We start from the raw sequence: 20796 nt of genomic DNA, 5'->3' as shown, positions 1-20796 counted from the left end.
ACAAGTAAGCCTTCTCATGCATTATTTCCAAGCCATGCCAGATCCAGTCTTGATTCCCTAATCTGTTTCAGATAACTGTTTGGCTGAAATAAGACTGCATTCCAAAATGCAGCTCTCAAAACTCCACTCAGTGAACCTTCTACTGTCGCTTTTTCTCTGATTTAACTCACATTTCTTAATTTCTTCATCCATCCTGTTTTCAAAAATCCCACATATTCCCCCTGTCCCCTACCATTGCACTCTGCATTCCATGTACAGAAATGTTCCCTCCAGTCCCAGGGATTATCCTATGTCACCTGTTCCCCTTGCTCAGCTCCTTTAACCCATCTCTACTCCTGCATCGTTACCCTTACCTTTAAGTTCCACTAACTGTTCTGGATGGACAGATAAATATCTTAGGTTTTGTTCAAATCTACATAAAATACTGCTTGCCAGGACTCTCTCTGCATCTTGTAAACGATGACAGCTGAATAATTCCTTCACTTCCCTTATTGATAGGCCCAAAGCATTGCTCTCTTCTGTACCTTGCCAGCAATTTTCTCTGAACTGTTTGGGACATTAACTTGGAGCACACCACTAAACCAGGATGAAATTGTCCAACAAGCCCAAGATTTGCTGGGGCTGAAGATGAGAATTCTGTATTTGTGCAAACCTAATTTTCAGAGGAAGGCAAGTTAAAAATGACAGTAAAAAGTACGGAGTTCCCACAAAAGCACTCTTCCGTGTCACTGTGCACTCAGTGCCCATTCTCTGAAAATTGGATCCCATAAGAACAGGATAGGTTTTGTGAACAAAGAGGTCTTATGGAGAAAAATACCTACAATAACATTTTATGGTTTGGAAAAATTAGTATTCCTCCTGCATGCAACTGCAGTATAGCACTGGAAAGAACTGGTTTGGCATATCCTTATCTCCTTTTCATTTACTAAATAAAATGGAAAGTAAAGATTTATGCATGGAAAGAAAATTCAGGACAGTTATCGAAAAAAAACAGTTATGAATTGTTTTATATAGACCCAAACAAACCAAAAGAAATTCTCAGTTAAAAATAAAGAGAGAAAGAATTAAATATCCTTTTGAATACATCCTTTGTATACAGTAGAAAACATTTTCCCATGTATCACAAAAATCTACAGGTCTGACGAAATCATCGTAAGTTACATGAGAAAGCCAGGGTATGGCAGATACAGGATTTTGTTTTAGAAGAGCTAGTATAGACCATATGTTTTCTGAAGCACTTGTAAAAATTTATACACTTCTGTGAAGTAGTACGTACTACTTGTGTGATGGAACTTGTTTACTGAAAATTTTGTTTTGGCTTGTGAGATTGAAATGCAGCCCAGCAATTTAATCATATCTGTCTTGTGGCTAAATTTTGTGTGGAATAGTATGACAAATTACAATGCATGAAAAGATAAGTGAAAAAGAACTCTCTAAGCAGTTCTGAATTTAAACTGAAACTATCTAGGGAAAAGAAAACAAGTTATTTAGACCACGTACCTCACTTGTTCAGCAGGAACTGACCATCAGTATGGCCTAGATAGGACTGCGAATGACTGAAAACTTTGAGGTGAGGCAGATTTTGGAAAACCTCCTAAAGAAAACAGAAGGCACAGGCTCACTAATTTAACTTTCAATTTTCAGTTTTTGCATATTTGCAGCAAAAATGTGTTTTCTTTTCTCTCTGGGCAAATAGCAAAACTAGAGACAACAGAACTGATTTTTTTTTCCTAAGATCAACTTAACAGGTTATGTTTGATAATGAGAAGTTTGGATATTCCCACAATCTTAATGAACACTCTATATTTCTGAATAAGTGATGAAATGTCAGATTTGGTAAAGGAATTTCTAAAGCAATATAAGAGAATTTAAGGGAAAACACAGGATCTCCCAATTAAAAGATGGTGGGATATCACTTTGTCTTTTATTTATACACATAGTTTGTTTTCCAGTATGATAATTTTCTATTCTTGTTTATGATTTCTACTGGGTTTTTATTTTTTTTTTCTAACACAGAGAAAGTGCAAAGTAAGCCTTTTCTCTTAGGTCTTTTTCAACAGCTAATGGTGTGTCTAAAACAGAGAATATTCATTACATTATAGCTTTGAATGGTTGCTGCTTGAATTTCTAGTGCAATCTGTGAAGTGACAAGCTTTAATGTTGTTATTTGTATGTCTGGCTAAGTTATTAGAATGCCTTAACAGCTCTTTACAGTATATCTTATTGCAGTTAGACTTTTAATGAGCACTCTGAATCTAGGATTGTGATCCTTAAAATCTTGCAGATGACTTAACTCTAATCAATGTCTATGATATGAGGAAGACAGATACATCACAGTATTTCATCTTTGATTATTTGACATCTATGAGGGCTGCTCCAAAAGTAATTCCTTCTATTTTATTATATTGGTCCATGATGTCAGAGGTGAATGTTGGTAGTGTGGCGGTAGAGGTTGTACTTTCCTGCCGGTATTCCATTGCATTTTGTTGCCATGTGACAGATAGCAGCAGAGGGGCATCTGACAAAATGGCATCTAACATGGAGTTGCAGATGAAACAAAGGTGTGTAACTGAATTACTCCATGCAGAAAAAATGGAGCCCACTGACATTCATTGATGCTTGCTGAACTTATGTGGAGACCAAACAGTGAATGTGAGCACAGTGAGGTGGTGGGTGGTGCGTTTCAGCAGTGGCAACAGTGATATGAAAGGCAAGCCACTTTCCATACAGCCATGGAGATTTTTATGAGCGCAGCATGCAGGCTCTTGCTCATCACTGGTGAAAATGCATAGCTAATGCTGATGACAATGTTGAAAAATAGTGTTTTGTAGCTGAGAATTTGCTTTGTCAAATAGTGTTATTGTGATCTTTGTATCTGTTGTAGTTTCCATTACTTTTGTAGTGACTTCTGTAGAAACCAGCCACTTAACAGAAACTCAGATGTGTTTGCAGAACAGGTTAGAGATTTCATACCAAGATTGAAAGAGGTCTTCTCGAAACTGGGAGATAAATCTGAGATATCATTACACCTCATGGCAAAAACACATTCAGGCTGTTATAGGCAGGTGTTCTTGTGATCCAGAGCTCAATCTGTATTTGGGCTTGCTGCGGCCTTACCCCACAGTCATGGACAATATGCTATAAGGAAGACAGGAAAGATTTCCTGCTAGCTCACAACACAAGTAATGCCTTGGAAGAATGACAGTAGAAAACATAAAAAAAAGCCCATCTTTTCATTGCCCATTCAATCTCAGCTGAGCTTTCAAGGACAGGAGTGGTTATCATAGTTCAGCTTCTGTCTCACAAAAAGGACGTATATATCCATGTTATTACTTTCTTACTGATTTGCTTTTAACAGTCCAAAAATTCATCTTTAGGAAGTGAAAACTAAATCTTGTATAAAGACTTACATCTTAATTCTATGTTCTGAAAAGGTAATAGTATGATGCCAAAAAAAGAAGTGTGTATTATTATTAACAAAGTAATGCTTTATGAAACTCAATAAAAGCATTTTTTTCACATCTTACTGTTTGCTCCCAGATGTGTCCAACTCAATGGGACAGCTATTAGAATTATAGACTCCGAGGATATGATTCATCTCATACTGAAAAATGGACTCACTTTTGGTTATGCTGCTCCTTAAGTTCATTGACTAGATTCTTACTAGCTCTAGTGGAGCAGCTAATTCCTACAAGTTAGGTGGAATAATATCTCCAGATAAATTGAACCATTTCAATACTCTTGCCTTTCTGTCAGTGTGGATCCATGGACTAGGAGGTGTCTTGAATAAAGCATTCATATTGCTCTTGCAGGAACATCACTAACTGCCAAGTTCATGACAAAGATCTTTGTTACTCTGGAGCTTGCTTCTTTTTAGACATTTGTGGTAGATTTTTGTGTTTGTTTGGTTTTGTGGGCAATAAAAGCTGGAACTTTAAATAAAAGAATCATAGAAATTTCATTTTGTCAGCATTTTGTTGACCGTAACCATGAAAATAACGTTTTTCCACTGAATCCAGAACTGCACACAACTAATAGAATACTAAATAACTTACCTGAAATTTAGTCATTTTAAAAGAAATATAGAAGAGACTACTGGGACACAATTGTCTCTGAACTTCTTGTTGACCTTGTTGTAAACGCTGGATTAGAAAGCCACACTGAAACAGGAGAGTGAAGCTGATTGTACCCCGTGCTCTGCTGGGAAACACAAGGCAAGCAAATTAAGAAAATATTTTCAAAAAATGTCCATTTCATGTTTGAAGCAAATACAATGACAACCAAAAGATGCTGAGACTTACAATGAAATGTAACTTTCAATCTGACATATTAATTAAATAACAAAAAACAATTTAGATTTTAGATATGATAGTTTATCAGAAATACTTTAGATACTTATCCCATGAGAACCTCACAGGAAAGGATCTCTAACTGAAACCAGTTGTAGAAATTCTTGTGTAAAGGATACTGGATGGTTTTTAATCACCTGACATCTATTTTCCAGTAGAGCTACTTGTAATTAAGTAAGAATAATGTCAGCAATTATGAACACTAGAATGATTGAATTCTTAACATTTTGTTGATAGTGTCTATAGAGCAACAGTATTGAGTTGGCCCAAAGACAATAAAGATAGGCTGACTGCATACACTGAGCATGATCTGTCAGACAGTTATGCATACCACTCAGTTTGCAGATGAGTAATTGCTCTTACTACAGCAGAATACCTCATGATGTAAGCCATTCATAAACTGAGTTTCTGTGGAATGACGGTATCCATTTCAAAATGCGCCAGCAATAAGCAAAGGCAGAAACGACAATTTAAACAAATTCTTTAGTAAGAAAAAGAGGTGTGACACAGCTTGTATGTCAAAATTAATACTGATGAGTGAAGTGTGCTGCACTGTAAGGAAACAAAACCTTGTATGTTTTTTGTTTTTTTTGTGGTAGACAATTAGTACTTGTTCATAAAATTTTGTTGGGATCACACTCATTCGCTGCCTTGGCAAGAGGGCTGAAGTAGCATAAAGATTTGAAAAAAAAAACAACTCTTAAGCTCAGGGCAAAGGCGACATTGAGGATATTTTAAAGACTGATTTTGGATGTTTTTTCTGCAAGCTTGAATTTACAAGCATCCAGGGATGGCAGTGAGGATCAGAGGGACATGTCAAGGCAGGACCAGAATAGCAGGTAATACTCAGGCTCACAGCAGACTGTGAAGATGGTCATGGTTTTTCAGTCTTAGTTATGGCAAGTTTTTCTAGTTACTCATAAAGACCCAGATAGAAAAGATGTGATAGAGCACATTCTGTACATCTGGTGTAAGAAGAGGGTTTTCAGGGTATGATAGTATGTACTGGAGCAAACTCCATCAGAATGCATTTTAGGTTGCATAATATTTTCAGTTTACTAAAAGGTAAATATTCTTTGTACTTAAGATAGAAATTAGTATTATATTTGTCATTCAGACGATAAAAGTAGTATCATATTTTAGTTCGATAGAATCTATTTTCTACTGATAAAATTCTGTGTGCTACGTATGCTGCTTTTGGTAAATAAATCTTTGCTTCCTGATATATATAACAGCTGACAAATTACCATCATGTTATGGTTTATTATGTCAAATACCTTCAGTTGATTTCCAAGTGACTGAATGTCCTCTCTTTTCATTCACATCTTGAGCCAACTCATACTTGGTTAGCGTGTTTCTGCAGGCTGTGGATGAAAGCTTTTAAAAGACACATCACTAAAACGAAAACACAATATGGACTACACAGTCGTGTAAGGACTTCTGATAATGTTTCTGTAAATTTGGGCATTAATGGATTGGGTGCAGCTGTGACTTGTATATGACAAGGGAGAATACTCAGTCAATGCTCAGCTGGCAGTGCTAACATAGAATACATGCACTGTCTTCAAATCCACTTACATAGATCACCTCATAACCAATAACAAAATAAGTCAGATCATTAGGATGTGGTCCTGTTTTCACAGTGTTTCCTGCTTTGAAGAATTCACTTTATATGTTGGATATCTAAGGCACAGAAGACAATTACGCTGGTATACTTTGCAATAGTGAGTCTTCACTTGGAGTATTGCACTTAGTGTGATCAGCCCATTTTAAGGGCACAGGCACCTGGAAAGAGCTGAGACTGATCAAAGTGTGATGAATTATCTCTTCAGATTCAAATGAGTGAAGTAAATCATGGAGATAGGAACACTGGCACTGAGTGCTTCTTGAATATATTTTTGGAACTTGCATAGAATTCAGACATTTTGAGATGGATTTTAAATGGCATAAAATACAATTAAGTAACTTATGTTAGGGAAAACTGGTGATAAATTTGTGCTTATCCATTTTAAAATCTTTTAAAATGCATACAATATATTAAACCTTGGGATTGCAACATAGCTAATAGTATCAGGAAGAGAAGAATGAAAAATTAAAAATGACGATTCAGAAGAAGTCCCAATAGGAATGTTAATTGAGAGACAGCATCACAGGTGAAAGATATGCAGCTTTCCTGAACTGCCTTCAAATCATAGCAACTTGGATTTCTAAGAACCGCAGTGTTCACTTTGGTTTTCAAAAGCTGTTACTTTTAGTCTAAAAATTAATTATGTCTCGAATGGCAGTGCTTATGGAAGGTGTTGTATTTGAATATTTAAATTGTGTTTAGTTCTGCAATTAGTTTTGGGAATGACTTAAGCTGACTGCCTGTGATACAGAAGTTTAAGATGAAATACATCTTTTGTATTCCCCTCCGTATTAATGGTTGCTTCATTTTTTGCTTCACAAATGCATTAAAAATTTGGACTGTTTTATGAAACAGCAGTACAAAACATGTTATCATAAGTTCTATTCTTGAATTCAGCAAAACTGAGATGAAACATTGGTTAGAAATTCAGTCATCTTCCTTGCAGAAAGATGTTGCCATAATACCACACTGCCAGGCAATGGAAAGCATTCTTTAATTTATGAACTTTACCATTTCTCAAGAAGTGCAAGGGTTATAACTGCATCTGACTGAAATGAAAAACTGGGCATCAGCAGTATACCGTAAAGCATTTTCTGAGGAGTCCCCTGGCAGCTCTGAACCTTGCAAACAGTTGTAGAGGTATGAATTTCAGAGAAGATGCATTCACTTACCTGAATCAGGTTACAAGTTTCAATACAAGGAGATCAGTAGGTAGACTAAAACCAGTGTTCAGTATATTTTAAATTATTCTAAGGTAAAATTAAATTGAGTAAAAATACAGTTTTGATGTTTGAAGATATCATCCCATAATAACATTGACCTTCACTTACGTGAAGTAATTTTCCTAATGTGATAAAATGTAAAGTATTCTCTTTTGCTTGTTTCTGTCGTTAAATCAGATTTTCCTGCTTAGTAGCCTATGAAGCTTGCAAATATAGCAACAGTCTCATTATGTGCAATCATGTAATTTGTTTCATGATGTGGAAGCTACAAGTGTATTCTTTTTGCTTCTATTTGAAGCCGCAGCTGTTTGAATTACATGATTTTAGTCACAGTTTTTAAATCACTTCTGAAATGATGGCCTAGGAATTACCTATGGACTGAGAGATCTTGGGTTATCTGTAAATCACGCCTGGATGTAGGTTTCAAAGAGCTGTCAGGGTTTCAGCTCTATAGAATTCACCGCATTGCTTGACTCAACACATTTGATACCTCCATTGCCATATAACAAGGGTCATACAGCACTGCATTTCAGTCTGTTCTGGATGGAGTGTTGAGTCATAAAAGCAAATAGTGAATCTCTGCCAAAATTATACCATGAGAATACTTGCCGTACTGAAAAAAAGGCAACAGAAGTTTATGGAGTGCAATGAGCAATAAAAAGATTTTAAGGTCTAGTTTCTGTTGTTTGAGATAAAATAGGCTTAAAGTTCCTTTACTTATTGACACTAATCCATGCAAGTGCCTGTGTTAGCATGTAGTTCAATACAGGAGTGCGTGTTTTGTTTTGTTATTGTTATTGTTTGTGATACTGTTTTTTAAGCAAATTTCCCAGTTGTTCCTACTTACTACATACTAGCATTTGTTGCAGAACAATCTTGCATAGCACAGATGGGATTCCTTTCAGGTGAAACAGAGGATGCACTCTGGGAGCACCAGATGTACTCCAGCTATTAATTGACATTGATTCTGTGGGGCCAGGCTAGATCTCTTCTGAAGTAACCCCACCAAAACCAAGTGTAATGCAAACATTAGGTCCTTAGTACCAGCTGCCTCACTCTCCAGATCTGTTGTTGTCTGTGTTGCTTAATAATGAAGATTTTAAAAAGCTCATCAAAGCAGTGAAGAAATAAATATTTTGTGCAGTGAATCTGAGCCAAATTTCTTGCATTTTCCACGGGAGATAAGAATTTCTGCTACATGTTCAATCAATAGATTTATATTATCTCATAGGAACATGTAATAATGTCCATTTTCTGAATTATTATTAGGAATCACTTGTATTGCCTCAGTTTTTTTTTTTCTGCCAAGCCATCAAGTAAATGACTTTTTATCATTTTCTATTTAACACACATCATGTTCTCACTTCACTGATTTGACTTGTGCATTTTCTATTTTCAATATGACAGGAAGCTCCAATGTACTGGAATAGGAGAAAATTTCATTAAACAAGTCTATTTCAATGTTGGTTTTATCTCATGAATTATAATATCATGTTGATGAGAAGTGTGCTATTTCATTATTGTTGCTGCAGCAAACCAAAAATGTTTTGAGCTGTCAAGAAAAGGAAAATCTGTCGGGTGTATACTAACAAAAATCATCAGCACTGGAGAACTATGCTTGAAGGAAGAGTTTGCTCCTATAAAATATAAGAACACTTTAAAAAATGATTCTAAATCTATAATCTTATATGTATTTGCACTGAATATTCTAATACTAAAATAAAACTTCTTGATCTTCTTGGGTGGTAGGGCACTGGAACAGGTTCCCCAGAGCAATGGCCATGGCCCCAAGCTGACAGAGTCAAAGAAGTGTTTGGACAATGCTCTCAGACAAAGGGTTTGAATTTTGTGTGGTCCTGTGTTGAGTCAGGAGCTGGACTCAGTGATCTTTGTGGGTATCACAAAACTCAGGATCTTCTATGATTCTGTGATTCTTCTGGGTGATATGGTTTGGTGATGAATTCTGCTCCCTAACTAAAGTTAGTTGTTATCCTATGGTTTTGTCTTCTGTAGCAGAACTTTGCAACCAGGCTCAGGGTACTGAGTATTACTGGGTATTGTCATGTGTATTTAGTCCTCGTAGAGGAAAATAAGAAATAATGTTTTATTTTCCAAGGTTTAATTTAGAAGGAAATGGGAAAATACACAACGCATTGCATTGCACTTTGTTTTGGATATTAATCATTCACTATTGATATCACTATACTTACGTGAAGAAGCAGTATCTTGCATACAAAATGAAAGGTATACAGTCTTAAATCTCTTTCGCTTTTGATTTGACTGTAATTGTGAAAGAGTTGGTTTATAAATTGATATCAATAGTTATTCTTTAAAATGCATATTTATTTATTTTTACAGTGGCCTTAAACTTCCAGACACCAGGAGTACCAATGGAACTGCAAAATGGGAAATTCTTAGACAATGGTGGCTGTGGATATATTCTGAAACCAGAATTCCTAAGAAATCGCAATTCAACATTCAACCCACACAATGTGGGAAGATACAGTAAACCAATGTCTCTGTCAATAAGGGTAAGCTTGGTTAACTGTAATTTGTTTGATAAAACGTAAAAACAAACTACTGTTATATGTTCCAGACCTATTTGTTATCTATTATTTTCTAATTTCATTCTCACTTCTGGTTGTTAGAAAGTTTATTATTGTTTCTACCAACACATCACTCTCATATAGATTTTATTGCTGCTTGGATGGTTTCCCATCTGTAGTTCACTTATGTTTACTAAAAATATCTAGATGTTCAGAGTTGATGAATTTATAAAAAGACATGATTTCCACAGTGTTCTGTACAGAAATCTAAATGTACCTTGCATTGTGTCACAAGTGTAGTTGACCAAAGAATGGCAATTATGACTGTGCAGACTGAACTCTGAAAGCTTTCAGAAATCAAACATGCACTATTTGTATTATTTTCTTAAGAATTAGCAATGCCACATACACTAAAGTAATTGTACTTGACAAATGCGAATGTTTTAAGATATGCTAGGAAGCTTTATGCTTCGTTTAAGTCTCATTATCTTCCTATGCATACATAAAAGATTATTTATCATCTTAAAATCATATTAATAATTGTAAAAATAATTGTAAAAAGGGAGATGAAGGAGCCTCTGAATTATTTCTACTTCTCCCAAATTCAAATCTGAATTTCTTAAAAATATTCTAAATAAATGTCATTTAAAAATAAGGAAAAATAAAACTCCTTCTTTTGAGGTCAAGTAGATGTTTTATAATTATTTGCTGGTTGGAACACTACCTTTTCCCAATGAAAATGTGCTATTTCTGATTGTACAGTATACTACTTGCATAAATGCTATATAATTAGCATAAAATTAGTGTATAATTGGTATTTCTTTCAGAAAAATAAATAGTGGAGATAAAATATTAGCTAATAACAATTATAAGATGCTTACATAATGTGTGCACCTAATCAAGAACATTTTAGTGTCCTAGCAGTGAGCATACCAATTACAAACAGACATGACTGGATGATTTGAAGCACCCATGCGTATACATCTGTTACTTTAGTCCTTGATTATATAAAGCTGGAGTTAATTAAGATGAGGAAAACTTCCTGACTGTAATCCAGGAGACAGACAAGGGAAAGGAAATGTCTGAGTTTGGAAGAAGCTGGAACAGAGAAAGGCAGGATTTTAGACTGATGACATAGACTGGGATGATAGACCAGATAGCAGCAGCAATGGCATCACACCAGCTATGTGTGGGGCTATAAAGCTCAGAGGCTCCTGCAGAGAAGCAAAAAATGGGAAATAGCAGTTGAAGACAAAAAATATCTGGAGAAGGAGTTAAAGGGAAAACAGTTTCTGCTGAAGATTTACTAACTTGATGAATTATCGGACAGAGATATAATGCATCTGAGGTAAAAGTCCCTCAGGCTGACTGATTAAATTTAGAGAACACAAGTAAAGACAAAAATCATACAGGACTTGATTTTATTTAATTCAGTACCCTTTCTTACCTGATGTGCCACAGTTCCCATCAAGAGAAAGACTGTATGTAGCTGCTGAAGAAGAAATACAAGTACACAAGGAGTTTCATATAGACATTTCTAAGCCTACCATATTATTTTCTATTCCCTCAGTATGTCTGTTTCACCTTCGATCTCACAGATGGAATGGGTTTAAGGATTTGAATGATGGGAGGCTCTAACCAGCACCTTTTTTTCCCACCCTGTCAGAGACATAGGCTGGGCCCGGCAACAGGGTCAGAGGGGGAAGCAGCACAGCTGGATTTTAGCAAGGACATTCAGGACATGCCGAAGGCCCTTCCTGGTTCTAAATGGGCAGTCTGTCTATGCTTGCATTGTAAGAAGCTTTTCACTGAGGGTAATTATCTAGGAAGGAAGTGGCCAGTACCTGGGTCTGCTAAGCAACTGCCAATCAGTGTTTCAGGCTAGAACATTTCTTGGACCTACTTGTTACAGAAAGTGCCTAAGCATGGTTTGTGCTTTTTGACTTTTTGGTGAGTGACAGGGGAGTAAGAATCTATACATGAGTTTTGACGTTTTCTCCTGAGGTCTGGACTATAAGCATCATGTCTCTCACCTAGGCTTGCAGGTTTCTATCTCTCTTGACACACTCAAGCATTAATTGCTAAAAAGCAGATACTCTACAGATAGTTATTCTCTCCTTGGTGTCCTGAAATACAGATAGACGGTAGACGAAGTTGTGACTTTCATAAATGCTTTCTTAGGCTGGGTGCCAGATTATAAGGCAGTCTGAGGCAAATTTTCCAGGTAGCTAACTAAATTAAGGACAATAACATCAGGGAGCCTGCTAAAGGCTGAGTTTTTATGTGTTCCTGTGAAAGAACAGGAACAAACCCTACATACTCTGCAACACTGTGTTGGTGTCACCCTAAGTGTTAGTGCCAGTCCAGTAGGCACAGCTTTAGCAGAAAATCATGGGCTTGATCTCAGATAGAGCAAAAATAATCAGATTGATTCCTCCAACATTTTAATGAGAAGTATGAATAAAAATGCTTAAATCTGAAATTATTAAATGAAGCACAGTGATATCAGATTAGCCAAGAATTAAATTAAATGGGAAGCACCATATTCTTAACTTCATTGTTTTTAATGGATATTTTGGGAACAGTTCCTTTATGGCTGGTATGCACTTCTGACTGTAGTTTCTTATGGAATCGCTTTTGCTATGACTACTATACAGCTATTATGTAAAGTCAATTCTTACAGTCATTTCAATTCATTACAACTTTAATTTTCCAGCTCATCAGTGGTCATCAGTTACCACCCAGTAACCTGTCGAAGAGTAACAAAGCTGACCCTTTAGTGCAGATAGAAATTTACGGTGTGCCAGAAGATCAAGTGAAAAGAAAATCTAGTGTCATAAAAAGCAATGGTGAGCATCGGTCTTAGTCTCTTAACCGTGAACAAAAGACAATAATATTTTACATGGAATGGCCATTTTTCCTTCCCAAGAAGCTGTTATGTACTTACAGAGACTGCAATTATTTCTGTCTAGAGTAGGATCTTCTGCTACAAAACCTCTAGCAGAAGTTTAAACTATGTGCCATTTTTGTTGAATTGCAGATTAAGGAAGGATAAACTCTCTGACAGTATCACTCTCTTGAGGGAAGACGGAATATGCTTGGTGTTTACTCACTGTTGAGGTTTGGCCCCAGGAGCCAGCTACGCACCACACAGCTGCTCTCTTACCTTCCCCTCTCCCTGCACATAGTGGGATGTAGGAAAGAATTGGAGAGGTAAAATTTGTGGGTTGAGATAAAGATAGTTTGATAGGTAAAACAAAGCTGTGCATGCCAGCAAGACTAATGAAGGAATTCATTCAGTCCTTCCTGTTAGAAGGCAGATGTTCAGCCATTTTCAGGAAAGCAGGGCTTCACTGTTCATGAGAGTTACTTGGGAAGACAAATGCCATAACTCTGAATGTCCTGCCCATTCCTCCTTCTTTATGCCACCTTGGGGTTACTTAATTCAATTTAATTACAATGTCATGTGCTATGGGATATTCCTTTGGTTACCTGGGGTCATGTGTCCTAGCTGTGTCCCCTCCCAATCTCTTTTTCACTCCCAATCTCCTTGATGGTGGGAGTGAAAAAGTGTTCTCAGTGTGAGAAACAGAAACATCCTTGATTCTGTGTAAGCACTTCTCAGCAACAACAGAAACACCAGTGTGTCATCAACATTGTTTTTGTCACAAATCCAAAACATAGCAACATATGAGATACTACGAAGAAAATGAAATCTATATGAGCCCAAACCAATACATGCATGTAAATTCTGGGGACTTTTTGTGAAGAATTGTCTTCAACTTCATCATTTAGCTCATATAAGGTTTCTAGCAGGTTAAGTCCCTGGAGAGATAGTGCATACTCTCAGTATTTCTCTTCAAGCACTCCCTTATCTTTATCCTATAGATCATCTTGACGGGTCAGCTTAAAGGTTCCCTGTGATCTCTTCTCTGCCACTCTCTTCTATTTTTTCTTTCTCCTTTTTGTAGATAGCTCCTACATTGCATTTCCCTCTGTATGAATGCTATACAGGACAAACACCACCTCTCCTGTTCTACATCTCCTTTTGTATTTTGCTTTTAGTCACATAATCACTTTTCTACCAAAATTTATTCAGCTCCTGCCTCATTTCCAACACTATAAAAAGAGAAACGTTGGCAAAAAGATGAAATTGGCATGAACGTTGGAAAGTTTAAGTTGATCAGAGATTCCAAACCTGGATATCACTGTCCTTTTTTGCAATTTTTGAAGAGGAAACATCAAGTTTCTTAGGCATTTGATAGACACTGTTAGGTACCCAGTATATGACAAATCTCTAGAAGGAGATGGTATGCATACTGTAGGCAAGTCGTAGGCTGTCTGCTTCATTCTGAGCATTTCCTTCTCACAGTTTTTATTTCATAATCTATACAAAAGATGTGACCTGTATCATTGCAGTCAGTTGGAGTCCTGTCATTTATTTAAATTGGCACAAAAATCTAGGGAAAAGAAAGAATTTTACTAGTATGGACTACTAAAAGCAGATACAACTCAGATATTAACTGTAATAAATGAAATGGTATTTTGATACTATGTATTTTCTCTTTTCATTAGCTCTGAGTCCTAGATGGGATGAAACTTTCTCTTTTACTGTCCAAGTTCCAGAACTAGCACTGATACGCTTCTGTGTACAAGATGAGATCTCTCTGGTTGCTAACGATTTCCTTGGTCAATACACTTTACCACTGCTGAGTCTGAGTAAAGGTAAGATCTTTTTAAGTGAGCCACCATTAACAGTTCAAAATTATGTACAATAATCTATGCTTTTATCATTACTGTGGTATTGATGTAGCACAGGATTATGTATATTCCTAGAGGAGAACTGTGTTAAAGTAGGTTAAAAGTTGAACTCTTTATATTTTTAAATCTTTGTAGTCTCTGAATTAAAGTCTACAGTGTAGAAATCAAAAAACTATTAATGACTGTTAATAATTCCTACTGGAACATTCGCTTCAAAATAGAAATTCTTCAGATAGTATTTTAACTCATTCTGATAGGAAAAAAGGAAGGTCAGTTAGTCAGAACTAGCATAAAGGCAACAGTTCTGTGCATTTTCTACTCAGGCTCCAAACCCCATCTAGCCAAATTAAAACAAAACAAAAAAGCCATGAACCCCTCAAGTTACCTACCCACGACTTTTCAGAGTGCAGAATGAAGAATATATATTATGCAAAATATGTATAGTATTTTTTCTTAATAGTGTTTCTTCTCTTGTACCTGTTTAGTTCCCGGAATCTTATGTGATTGATAGGCTGCACATAAAGAACAGACACAGAAGTCAGTAGGCCAAGGAGAAAGGCTTATATAAAATGATTGTGTACTGTACTGGATTTCCAAATGTATTTCTGACAAAGCAAACAGAATCAACTTTTGTTAGTAAAGGAAGATATAAAGGCAAAAAATTGGAGCTGGCAGTGGGCACTGTGCCTTTTTTTTTTATAAAGCTTAACAGCGTTTTTAATGGCTATTTCTTTCCAAGTTCTGAAGTCATAAAGCTGCTTGTGATTCTTAGTTGAGGCTTAGGATTTACACAAGAACAGAGACATTTCTCTTAAAGAATATTTGCTTTTCTCCAACATCTTTATGCTGATCACTTTCTACTTATATATGAGTATTTCAGAAAAAAGAAAAAAGCCACCCTATTTTTGAGATAAACTTTAATAGAAAATGATAAAGCTTACGTGTGGTTGTAAAATCATTAATATTTGTGAATTCATTCATTTATTTTAATAGAATCACTCAGTGATTCCCCAGCAGCAGCTTCACCACACAGCTACAGGTTGCACTGGGAAGAACACTTGCTGCCCACCTGTAGCTGTATGCAATTTTTCATGCAGTGATTAAGTAGTTATACTCAGAGGGACTGAAGATGGGAATCTCCCTCTAGCTGGGAGGTTAAAGGCTAGAGGAGTGAATCCTGGATTACAGCCCCTGTCTCAGTGACTGTCACATTCTACTACAGGACAGGAATCCAATTGTCCCACATCCCAGCTATCTATCATTGCATCAGTTAACAGTTAATGATTTCATACAAATTGGACCAATTTCAATAACAGAATTTTACTTCTCTCAGGACATTTTGGAGAATATTCTGTAACTATGGGCTAAGAACACAGTCCTTGGAAATGAGTCTTAATCCTTGAAGTAAGCCTCTGGTAGGAAGCAAATCAAGTCTTCCACATACTGGTGTGCTCTACACATTGATCATAAATGCATGTTGCCAGGGTTCAACTTGAATATCTGCTGCTCAGAAGTTTAATCTTGGGTGCAAAGTGAACTTTCACACTGGATAAAAGAATCAAGGAAATTCAAACCCAAATGAGGGTCCTGAAGGTTGTGCCCACATCCAAACACACGTAAAGAAGAGTTTTGAGAATTGCAGTTCTCAGCTGAACTTTTAGTGACAACAGATATTTAAATAACTGCAGTTAATATATATACATAGAAAAATCAGAACATTCTTTATCAGAAGTGACATTTTTATGAAGTAATACATATTACAGTATTAAGAGGCAATATAGGCTTTGGGTTTGGAGGGGGTATTTTTTGTTTTCAGAGCAGGTAAGTTTCAAGTTGAGAACTACACCTTCTTCAAATGCTTCTGCTCACCAGATGAACATACAGTTTCTGAGGTATACCTTATCTCTGATACTGGAAATCACTCATATATAAAAGGTGATCCTTAACAGACTTAAGATTTCATGGTAGGGATCTTACGCTACTTTTTTTTTTTTTTTTTTGCCTTAGCTGCACAGTGTATTATTGCTGTAACAGCATTCTTTTCCATAAAGCACTATCACTACTGATTCACAAGTTGTTCAATTTGCTATAAGAAGAATGTGTGAAGCATTGGTTCTGTATCATTTCACTTTATTTTAAAGACTTATTCTAAGGTTCATTGTTATGTTACATTTGCATAGTAGATCATAAAACCCCACTGTAGTATTTTCAGTTGTGGTTAATACAGTGATCAAGTGTCATTATATTTACAGGTTACTGTACCGTTCCTCTGTTTTCCAAACGTGGTGGCAAACTTGAACCTGCATCTTTGTTTGTGTACGTCTGGTACTACTAATAATGCTCTGCAATAGTTGTCATTCTGGTGAATCGCACCCCACTCAATAAAGCAACATCACTTGGCTTGCAACAACCCACTACTCTGATTTCCAGAGTGGCATGTTCTCATTGATTTTTTTTAAGCTAATGGGACTTGTTGTGTGAGTAAATGGTATCCTGAATAAGTAATGGCTAGTGAAGTTGGTCCTACCAATAGTTCATAAAGAGTGAAGTGCTTTGGACATTTTGTTGAATTCAATTAATAATTTCATTTGCAGCTAATTGCAAAATTAGGATTAATTACTGAGAATAATAATTTAAAGTTTACGATCTTATACTACAAAATTATGAACTTGTTACATGGAAATATTTATTTGCGTTGAAAAAGAGCTTTTACTTTGTACAATCATCTTTCCAAGGGAACAGGAAAAATGACACATTCAGTGTAAAGTCCCTTTTAATGTATAACAGTGGCAGTTTCTAATTGGGCTATACCTCTTTAATGTATACTGTAATTTTGCCACCTGAAAAAAACAGTTTTGAGAAAAAGCATCTCTTAAAATGATAAAAACTTAAGATGCTAATATTGGTACCTTTTCTCAGCCTAATCCTGAACCTCCTGCTGCTAAAGAAAGACAAATAATTCACAGACTGATTTGTAAAGGGCTATGTTCCCTGTAGCAGCAGGAAGCTCTGGATACATCTTACTGACTGTGAACTTGAGGAATAGGAAGCACAATGCTTTGAGGTGGATTTGAAGAAGTTTAGGGAAGGTAAGTGTTGATTGTATGATTTAAATTCTCTGATGGCAAATTCTTGCCTACCAGACCTATCAGTGCCAATCTTGTCCACAAATAGTAGTTTTCACAACTTCCTTAGAAAACTGAAGTATTGCTGAGCTTCCAGAGGACTGTATCTACACTAATTGCAGATCTATTACTCAAATGTGCATTTTTTAAAGGATGTTTTATTGTCAGTTTTCTTTCTTTAATACCAACAGTATTGCTTATGTTTTCAGACAGTTCTGATAATATTCTATTTTTAATACCGTTTGCAGACAGTTCTGATAATATTCTAATTTTAATGCTACTTTTATTTAATGCCATTTTAATACTATTTTATTTAATGTTGCTCTAAGATGGAAAATCACAGTCTGCTGTAAGCAATGATTACAAAATGTCACTGGAAATAGCACTGTTAGAAAATAGCATTACAGTTGTAAAAAGGAAACCAAGGGAATAGACTAAGAATCTAAAATCAATATTGAACTGTAAGGTCAGGTAATTTGATAACATTGTAAGCTGGGCACAATGTGTTTTCTGTTTTTGAGTGACAAGTCACTTGATTCTTTACTCAGGAAAGCCTATAATCTGAAATGTTAGACTTACTGAACTTTGTAGTGATCATATCTGTATGCTAGCCAATATCTTTTTCATGTGATAAATATTTCATAGCTTTCTTCAGAATTCTAATAATAATAATATTCAATATTCAAGCAGAGTTCTTCCCACCTCCCTTTACTGAGGAGGAATTTAATTTCACAAGGCAATCTGGTGTATCTGTTCTCAGACACAAACTGACCAAGTGACACGGCCAATTGGTTTGATGCTGAGGAAAACTCCAGCTTATTTAGATTCCTAAACAGCACTCCTAGTCCCACTTCAGGAGCTTTATACAACATTACCTTCTGAAGTCTGATATGTGAGTGTCCTTTGGGAGAAGAAGGCAATTATCTTCAGCTTCTGGAGTTATTATCCCTCTGTTGACCACTTTTCTACCTGGTAGAACAAATGTCAGATCCACTCAGTATGGTACCTTAAAATTTTACAGCAGATCAGACCACAAATCAACGTGTCGCCTGTGCCTTAAAATGTGCCCTTGCTTCTGGAAAGGTTTATATACATGCTCAGCTCTGCGTTCATGTAAGAGGTTGGCTGTAATGGACAGTTCATTAGGGCCGCTCACATGCTAAATGTTCAAAGATGTGCTTAAGTGCTTCCTTGCTTTAGGTAAAAATGCTTTGAAGAACACAGCCCACAGTCACCCTTGGTGAACTCAAAGGTAGAACTCACATTCATTAGGTACATGTATATATAGACCTAAGGTCAATGCATGTATTGACTTGACTCTCTTACACAGCATAGGAGTGCAATGGGGTAGGATGAGTGAACAAAGATTCTTTATAATATGATCTTAAATAAATGCAACACCGAAAGCTCATATTCAATATGTTTTATTTATTTGTAAAGATTAGCTCCACATTCCTCCTTTCTTCTCACAATTGACCAGTTGTATCTACTTCTTGGATGTCAGAATAAAAGAAATGTTGAAATAGCTTATTCACAAATGAGTATCCTGGATTTAAAGTTGCATTATATAAACACCAATATATACTGCACAAAATGTCTTACGTGCAAAGTTGTTAAGTTCTTGATTGATTGTTGGTATGCTTGTTTATAAATGTATGGATTGCATAAGATTTAACACAAAATCTGCTAGACATCTGAAATGTATTGGCACCCAGGGAATCATCCCATGGATCTCTCTGCTGAATCATCATATGCAGTGAGTCATAGTGGACAATGATAAATTACACCATTATCAGCATTGTTTCAACACCATCAGTGGAATTAGCAGGAAAGAATTAGGCTCTGACCCACACTTTGATGTGTACTAAATTCAGGATTTTTACAGTACTATTTCATATGAACAAAAGTCTTGATTGCTGTCATAAGAATGCCTGCATGCTCCTACATGTTAGAATGTGATTTCTTAAACTCACACTAACAGGAATCTGTTGCAAGAAGATGGCAGCAATTTTAAGACAATAGCCTTATGATTAGAAATGTTGAGATCAGCAGATGACTGCATATTCTCAAGGGCAACTGAGACAAAATGTACCATGGAAAATAGAATAAAGGAACATTAGTGGATAAATAATTGAATTATCTTAGACCACATTTAAATTACACTGTTTCCCAGTGGATACCATTTTTCTTCATTTAACTGGACTCTGCTCAGTTGAATGTTAACAGCTCCCACAAATGTTCCTTTGCTTTTCACAACAAGCTTCAGTATACGGCCTTCAAGTTGCATAACTCTGTTGTACACAACCTGAAATAACATAAAGTGCAAGAGAAAAACATATGAATCTGTGAATTTGTCAAGCAAAACAGTTCAGTACAGCCTTCCGAATCATGATGATAGCTTTCCAATAATTACTGTAAGCTGTCCTCTGGAATTATAAGATATTAATTATGAGACAAATTCAAGTTAGTGGATTTAGCTCAGATCTACATTCGATCTTAGTTTATATAAAGGGGATTCTGCCAGTTTAGGCTTGTGAAGTCTGATTACCAAGCATCTGTGAATAAATTTGAAACCTGTATTGCAATACTTGATTAAAAAAAATAGGAATGCATGATTTTCCAAGTGAAAATTGGAACTAAGGCAGAGTTTTGAACTTAAGAGTGGAGATATATCAGATCTCCACAAATCTCACCAGGGAAGAATACAACTGTTGGCTTTCTACAGGAGAGATTAAGATGAAGGGTACTTATCATGGACAGAAGTGTGAAACCATAATAATAATGGTAATTATGGAAAAGTGTAGGTTAATATAATCTTTAAATATCTGTCCATAACAGATGCTTTGAAAAATGGCGTTTCTGTTCTGAAAAAAAAAACCAAAAAAACCTGTTACTATGTCTTTTTTGCAACTTGGTATATTATTGTATTTGTTACATGTTGCTTAGTAGTGCCTCAAAGCAGCTTTATGTTCCACCCATATGTCTCATGAAAATGTATCACACAATGCACAGGACTGCAGAATATTGTTATTATTACTGTAATGTGATTAAATCTCATGCTACACACCAAAATTAGAAAGAAACACACCAAATCAAACCCAAATTTTTTTTTTTTTTTTCCTAACCAAAATTTTTTTTTTTTTTTTTAATTCATTGTAGGATGAT

At 35.9% G+C, this 20796-nt stretch overlaps 2 protein-coding genes across 5 annotated transcripts in view; one reads left to right on the top strand and one right to left on the bottom strand.

Annotated features, from left to right (window-relative positions):
- Positions 1-16949, top strand: part of PLCZ1 (phospholipase C zeta 1) — a 44890-nt gene extending 27941 nt beyond the window's left edge. Inside the window, exons 10-13 of one of the 2 annotated variants that reach the window (XM_021390945.1) lie at positions 9558-9730; positions 12462-12594; positions 14321-14470; positions 16759-16949. In XM_021390945.1, coding sequence (XP_021246620.1) covers positions 9558-9730; positions 12462-12594; positions 14321-14470; positions 16759-16841 — 539 coding nt within the window. In that variant the 3' untranslated portion in view covers positions 16842-16949. The remainder of the gene's footprint in view (positions 1-9557; positions 9731-12461; positions 12595-14320; positions 14471-16758) is intronic. The other variant, XM_021390935.1, reaches the window with a different exon arrangement.
- PIK3C2G (phosphatidylinositol-4-phosphate 3-kinase catalytic subunit type 2 gamma) overlaps positions 19040-20796 on the bottom strand; it is a 313307-nt gene continuing 311550 nt past the window's right edge. For all 3 annotated transcript variants that reach the window (XM_021390880.1, XM_021390901.1, XM_021390891.1), the window contains one exon: positions 19040-19936. In XM_021390880.1, the coding sequence (XP_021246555.1) occupies positions 19784-19936 (153 nt within the window). In that variant the 3' untranslated portion in view covers positions 19040-19783. The remainder of the gene's footprint in view (positions 19937-20796) is intronic.

Source organism: Numida meleagris, chromosome 1 (assembly GCF_002078875.1).
Source record: "Numida meleagris isolate 19003 breed g44 Domestic line chromosome 1, NumMel1.0, whole genome shotgun sequence".
NCBI classification, from domain to species: Eukaryota; Metazoa; Chordata; class Aves; order Galliformes; family Numididae; genus Numida; species Numida meleagris.
The sequence above is the reverse complement of the archived record's forward strand: the minus strand, read 5'-3'. Positions and strand labels throughout refer to the sequence as shown.